At 33.9% G+C, this 7183-nt stretch overlaps 1 protein-coding gene across 1 annotated transcript; it reads right to left on the bottom strand.

Moving 5' to 3' along the window:
- Nucleotides 1-4681: 4681 nt before the first annotated feature.
- Nucleotides 4682-6933, bottom strand: LOC112738369 (20 kDa chaperonin, chloroplastic). Its single transcript, XM_025788795.3, has 6 exons — nucleotides 6740-6933; nucleotides 6474-6661; nucleotides 5825-6004; nucleotides 5547-5702; nucleotides 5277-5354; nucleotides 4682-5013 (listed from the first exon to the last, which is right to left on the bottom strand). Exons 2-6 carry the CDS (start codon nucleotides 6642-6644, stop codon nucleotides 4840-4842), a joined length of 759 nt encoding a protein of 252 aa, XP_025644580.1. The 5' UTR covers nucleotides 6645-6661; nucleotides 6740-6933; the 3' UTR covers nucleotides 4682-4839.
- Nucleotides 6934-7183: the final 250 nt, after the last annotated feature.

Below are 7183 nucleotides of genomic sequence, written 5' to 3'. Positions count from 1 at the left end.
GCTAGTGACTACAATGTCATCTACATAAGTTAAGAGAACAGTAGTAGAGCTATTAGTATGTTTAATAATTAAAAAATGTTAGATTTGGTGCGAGTAAAGCCAAAATTTAAAAGAGTTGCAATCAATATATCAAACTAAACTCTTGGAGCTTGTTTCAATCCATAGATTACCTTTTTTAGTTTGCAAACCTGAGACCCATTGTCAAATTGATAGCCAGCTGGTGGAGTCCTATAAACTTCTTCTAAATTGTCATTTAAAAAGGCATTATCAAAATCAAATTGCCTTAAAGTCCAACCAAGAGACAAGGCAATAGTAAGAACAATCCTAATAGTAGTAGGCCTTACAATAGGACTATAAATTTGACTATAGTCTATACCTTCAATATGTAGAAAGCCTTTGGTAACAAGCCTACCTTTATATATTGTAATGTTGCCAAAATGCTCTCTTTTAATAGTAAAGACCCACTTTGAGTCTATATCAGTCTTATTTGTTGGTGATTCTACCAAATCCCATGTCTTACATCTTGTTAGAGCTGAAATTTCAGAATCCATAGCTCTTTTCCATTGAGGGCATTGAAGAGCTTGTTTCACATTCTTTGAAAGATTTTGAACCAAATCATAAGGTTCTTGAGTGAATGCAACAAGATCTTGAGGATTTGTATTTTTGGTTTTAGATCTAGTCGACATACTATGAGTGTTGATTGTGGCAGGGGGAATAGAACTGATAGACAAATCAAAAGGTAAACATATCTCATAGGGTTTTTGTGTGATACAAAACTCTGTGTAGCAACAGCATTAGTTACTTGAGTATCAAGGCATATAGTTGGTTGGGGTAGAGATGTCAATTCTGTGATAGTGGCAGCACTAGGACTCTAGGAGGTGTTATAGTTTGTATAGTAGGTTTCTAAGGTGGTTGATGGAGTTCTAAAAGTAAAGGTCTGATACATTGTTGGTCAAAGAAGACTGCTTAGTGCCAAATAAGGAATTGTATGGAAAATCGGTTTCATCAAAACTCACGTCTTGAATAATGAATCTTACTCTCTTTGTCATATATTTGTAACCTTTATAACTGTTATCATAGCCAAGAAACACACACTTTTCTTATTTAAAAGCAAATTTAACTTTGTTATATGTTCGAAGATAATGAAAACAAGCACACCCAAAATCCTCAAATACTTATTGTCTGGTATCTTTCCAAAGAGCATGTCAAATTGTGATTTGTTATTTAAATCAGAACTAGGCAATCTATTTATGATATATACAGCAGAAGTAAATGAATGTTCCCAAAAAGTCATTGGTAGAGCAGCAGTAGCCAAAAGAGATAAACCAACTCTTCTTCACACCACCTTGTGTGGGTGTGTCTAAGTAGGGACATGAGATTCTATGCATGGTTCCATGTTCAGTTAAGAATTGAGTGAAAAAGTGTGACATAAACTCCATCTATTTTGTTTGTTAAAATTAAAACATTAATGAACTTAGTATTGCATCAACAAAAGATATATAATACCTATATCTATTTTGAGACACCATAGGGGATGGACCCCAAATATCAACATAAACAAAATCTAGAGGAGCACTATAAATAGAGTCAGATTTAGCAAAGGGCAATTGGTGCATTTTTCCCATAGTACAGAATTTACATACACGTGCAAGATTAGAATCATAATTAACGGAAACACCACATTTTTTCAAAATAGAGAAAATAATTTGCATTGAACTGTGACCTAAACATTTATGTCAAGGTTCAATTGTTACATCTTTATTGTTTTGTGCTACAAAAGCTGTTTTAGTAGACAAATCTGAATTACTTTGGTTACAAGAAACAGACTTATTACAAGAATTGTTCACTAAAGATTCATCAGAGGCAGGTACAAACGAATTATGAAAAGAGTAGATTCCATTATTAGTTTTGCCTTGGAGAATAACTTTTCAATAATCCTGATCATGCATAATACAATCATAAGGCCAAAACTCAAAATAGATACGATTATCTAAAGGAAATTGAGATGCACTTAGCAAGTTTTGAGTAATCTGAGGAACATGAAGAAGTTTAGTAAGCAGAAAATTGATTTTACTGCTTTTATTACAAAAAATTGAAGAGCCTTGAGTAAGAATTCTCGTACCTTGGCCATTACCTACAAACAATTGATCAAATTCATGGATTGACGGAGTGGAAGTCAGCAAATTGAGTGAATCTGGTGTAACATGGTGATTAACACCAGAATCTAGGTACCACACATATTCTTGATAATTCTGTGGATTTGCGAAATAAGCACATGGCTGATGAAATTGAGAAGGTGGTGGTGGTGGCTGAGTGTTGGAGTAGGAAAACACATATTGTTGTAACTGAGAACTATTTCCATATGCTTGGAAATTGGAATCAAATATGTGACATAATGTCTGAACAACATGATCTTGACGACCACAGAGTTGTCACCAAGGCATATTACCTCGATTGGTGAAACGTCCTCCACATCCAAATCTTCCACATATACTTCGTCGAGAAAGAGCTCGTCGATCAAATTCAAAATTGTAAGGTGTAGTAAGTTGAGCAAGGTTTTATATTGGAATGCCACCTTGAGGTTTCTTGTACCTATTGAGCATGTCATCAGGTTGTGAGAAAAGATTCAACTTCTGAAACTTTATAAGATCCCAAACATGACATTACAGAAGTGATGAAGACAGTGTACTCTGCAGTCCATCAAGAATTGCAGAAATGTGATCATCTTGTTGATGTTGATATCCAATAGCATGTAAAGAATCCACCAAATGTTGAACCTTAGAGAAAATAATAAGGAATTGTACCAGTTTTTCTATAGATGTTAATTGAGCCTTCAAACTTTGAATTCTTATGACAGAGGGCTCAGAGAAATAATCGTTGATTGTGTTCCAAATTTCATGAAATTGCTGACAATGAATAATCTTGTTCTTGAAGGTAGTTGAGACTTAGGCAGGAAGCCAAGTTGATAGGATGAGATTATCAAGTCTCCATTATTTGAAAGCTTCAGTTTCTGTTTTGGTCTTCTTGGCAACATCTTTTCCATATCGTTGTAGGATTTTATATTGATATAGATGATCTTCTAGGCTTACTCTGAATTGTGAGCAAAACCTGATGTCTCCACGTATTTAAGTTGTTGTCATCCAACTTATCAAAAATCGGAACTAAAAACTAAACATATATTATGAACATGAAAAGTAAAATTAGATTTTATATAATTATTTAATTATATCTAGAGCAACCAATTCAACTTGTGACCCATTAGTAATTTAATGACCCAATAGTGTGACGAGTTCAATTCTAATAACTATGGTAATATTCTCATTGATGAAGATGATGCTCAATTTTCAGTGACTTTGTATTTGTAACTATTATTTCCTAATAAGTACCACATTAGTGGTTCTGATTAGGGCTGGAAGTGAGCCGAGCTGAGCCGAGCTAGACCAAGCTCAAGCTCGGCTCACGAAAATTGAGCTTGGCTCACGGCTCGACTCATTAACAATCGAGCTTATTTCTTAAGCTCAAGCTCGGCTCACCAAAAGCTCACGAGCTGGCTCGAACTCACGAGCTGGCTCAAATAAGAGAAACATAAATTCATAATCTATAATTTTATATCAATAAATTATAACTTATATATTTTTAAAAATATTTGAAAAGATCAATTTTATATATTGTTTATCTATCAATAAATTATAAATTTTTTATTTATGTCCTTTATTAAAATTATATGTAGAAATAAATATAAATATTAAATAATTAAGATTGTTATAAAATATATATATATATAATCGAGCCAGCTCACGAGCTAATGAGCTGAGCTTATCCAAGCTCAAGCTCGGCTCATTTAATTTATGAGCTCAATTTCAGGCTCAAGCTTGGCTCACCAGCTCATGAGCTTAGCTTATCGAGCTGTTAACGAGTCGAGTTTGAGCTGGCTCATGAGCTAGTTTGACTCACTTCCTGCCCTAGTTCTGATTACGCGGTGACAGGTACTTGAAGCCTTGTCCAAAAACAATAGTTGTTTTATCCTCTTGTCAAGTTAGACCTGGAAATAGAGGCCGAAGAAGTGGCCAGCTGCAACGATGACAGCCATCATCATGCAGGGTTAAGATTGGAAATCACTTGGCCAACGATGGACAGTGGATCACCATACAGTAGTAAGGTGCGTATTGGATCCAAACGGGAGCACGGAAGAGGAGGGGAAGGTGGACGTAGAGGGAAAAGAAAATATATTGCCATAATGGATGTTGAAATTGGTGTAATTCAAATTAAACCATTAAATTAGCATAGTGCATGATGACCCAAGAATGTGCATAACGTCGATGGAGAAAAAAATTTTCAGCCCCGAAATTAAATGAACACCTTGTAATTTCACATCTTGTAATTTCTCGAATCTAGGAATTTTGGTGAATTCTATGATACCTATAACTTGGTGCCTAACTTTTGCCTAACTTACTTTTTATGGCAACTTTTGAATATTTAATGATTATTTACTTTTATACTTTTAAAACTAAATATTGATTTTTAACCCTTTTTGGTAAGTTAAGCAAGCACTTTTAGGCATCATAGCAATCACCTTAGGAATTATACTGTTCTCTATTTAATCTACCATTGATCACAATGGTTTTAAAATGCCCTAAAAGATTCCCTACATGCTTTTGGAACATTTAAGGAGAGGTGGAAATTACGGACAACTGAAAACAATTGACATTACCAGAAGTTTGTAGATTTTCTAAGATAATTGCAATGAGCTATGTTTCAATTGTCATCGCCGATTAAAAATAATCCATTTTCCTCAAGAACACAAAATTTTTAAGTTACAAAACACAGAACAATTTGTTACTAGGAAAGGACAGCCATGATATCTGAGACCCTCAATGCAATGTAGTCCGAACCATCTTTTCCCTTGAAGTCGTTCCCAGCATATTTGGAGTACAAGACTGTGTTCCCAGGATTAACAGACAATGGTTTTCTGTTACCTTCCTCATCAAGAGGCCCTGGGCCGATCGCAATTACCTAACAGCATTAAACACATTACAACAGATTTAGTTCGGTCAAAAGGATTGTTTACCAGAGTCCACACTAAATTAGGGGCCAATGAAAAAAATATGTTTGCTTTTTGTTTTTAATAGTGTCGTCTATATTCAAGATTTTCTTAATAAATTATAGTATACTCATTTTCAGGGTACCAAACAGGCCTTAAAGCAATCTTCTTCATAAGAGTTGTTGGGTAAAGTATACTATCTTTACAAAGAAGAGAGTATTCAAAAGAAACTTACCGTTCCAATAGAAGGTTTCTCCTTGCTTGCTTCGGTAAGCAACAAACCACCTGCAGTTTTGTCCTCTGCTTGTGCAACCTGCAGTTAAAATTGAATCAATAGAAATGTTTAAAGATATTATTATAACTATGACATGGTGTCTAAAAGCAGAGACCATATTATCTTACAATGCTACACTTCAGAATAATAAATGTCAATCCAAAGTATAAACCTTCAGAATTGCAGAAATTACAAAATAAATCCTGCTCTCTAACGAAAATAGGATGAAACCTGTATTAAGACTCTATCATTCAACGGTTTAAGATCCTTGATCTCATCGGTCTCGAGGATACCAACAATGTCATCGTCCTTCAGTATAAGATGCTTTGCACCATTGAACTCCACCTCAGTACCAGCATATTTCGAATACACAACTTGCGCACCAATCTATACAAAGAGAAGCATCAAACAAGCTAAAATTGACAAGAATATCACGTTCCCTTGAAAAAGGGGAAAAAAGTTAAAGATAGATAACTAAAATTATATTGATTCTAAGAAATCAGCAATACCTGAACACTAGTTTCTATTTTGCTCTTCCCAGCTGATTTCTCCTCTCCAACAGCAACAACCTCACCACCCTGTGGTTTTGTTTGAGCAGTTGAAGGAAGTAGAATTCCTCCGTCGGTCTTCTCTTCTGCTTCCTTAATTTTAACCAGTACTCTGTCGCCGAGAGGCCTAATAGCAGTGTACTGCAAGGGAAACACTCACTAAGAGACATTACAAGAATGGGTTACAAAACACATAAATTGAGTACTCCAAAATTTCGTAACAAAATCTCCAGGCTTACATATCAACAGTTATCCGATAATCATGTAATTTACCAGAATACCTAAAATTAAAAGATAATGGTCCCTGAAGCTGTTTTGATTGAGGACTGTTTGCATTCTTCAACAGTTTTGTACCATCTTACATAATTTAAGCAAATAAATTGTGCTCGCACTGCATATACCAAGTTAAGCCCTAAAAGATAAGTTTTTAATTTTAGCTTCTAATTCTAGAATGCTAGTGACAATATCAAACTTCTTCAACATTCGCAACATACACACTAATAAACAAAACCTATTGCACAATTACAGTATTCTTTTAACCGAATTACAACAAATTTCTCTATCCTAATAATAATTATAAAAAAAAAAAACATCGAAGTAAAAAAGGAACCTTTGGAGCAACAACAGTGGCGGCTTTGACAACCAAACCCCGGAAGGACCTTTGAGTGAGGGTTCCAATTCTGACGACGGAGGGGAACTGAACCGCCGAAGGTCGAAGCCCTTCGAACGACGACACGTTCCTCGAGGAAATTGAGGATGCTGTTAGCTGAGCTGTCGCCATTGACCAAAACTTAAGCACTGCACAACAAAACAGATTTGATAAGACAATTGATGACGTTGTTATTATTATCATTATCATTACCAATTCACAATTACCTTCGTGGAAGAAGAGTGAGCGACAAGAGAGAGAGTGAAGGCAGTGAATGAAAAGATAAAAACCCTAACACTATGTTTGGTGAGATGGAAAATGAATGGAAAGAAAATGGATGGAAAATAATAATTTTTTTTGTTTGGTTATCAAAAAAAATAAAAAGAAAAAAATTTTTATGTGGTTCCACTAAAAGATTTTTTTTTCTATCACAGGCAAAAAAATAAGAAGAAAAGTGATATAATTTTGTATTTTTAATATTATCCTTAGTTATATTCTTAGTTATATTATTATTGACAAATATTAATATAAATTTAGTTTTAATATATTATTATAATAAAAATTTATATTTAAACATTATATGTATTAGATAAATAATTTAAATTAAATATATAAAATTATAATATTTTATAATATTTATAAAATATAATAAAATATGAATAAATAAAAAT

The sequence above is a fragment of the Arachis hypogaea genome, chromosome 13 (assembly GCF_003086295.3).
Source record: "Arachis hypogaea cultivar Tifrunner chromosome 13, arahy.Tifrunner.gnm2.J5K5, whole genome shotgun sequence".
NCBI lineage: Eukaryota > Viridiplantae > Streptophyta > Magnoliopsida > Fabales > Fabaceae > Arachis > Arachis hypogaea.
The sequence above is the reverse complement of the archived record's forward strand: the minus strand, read 5'-3'. Positions and strand labels throughout refer to the sequence as shown.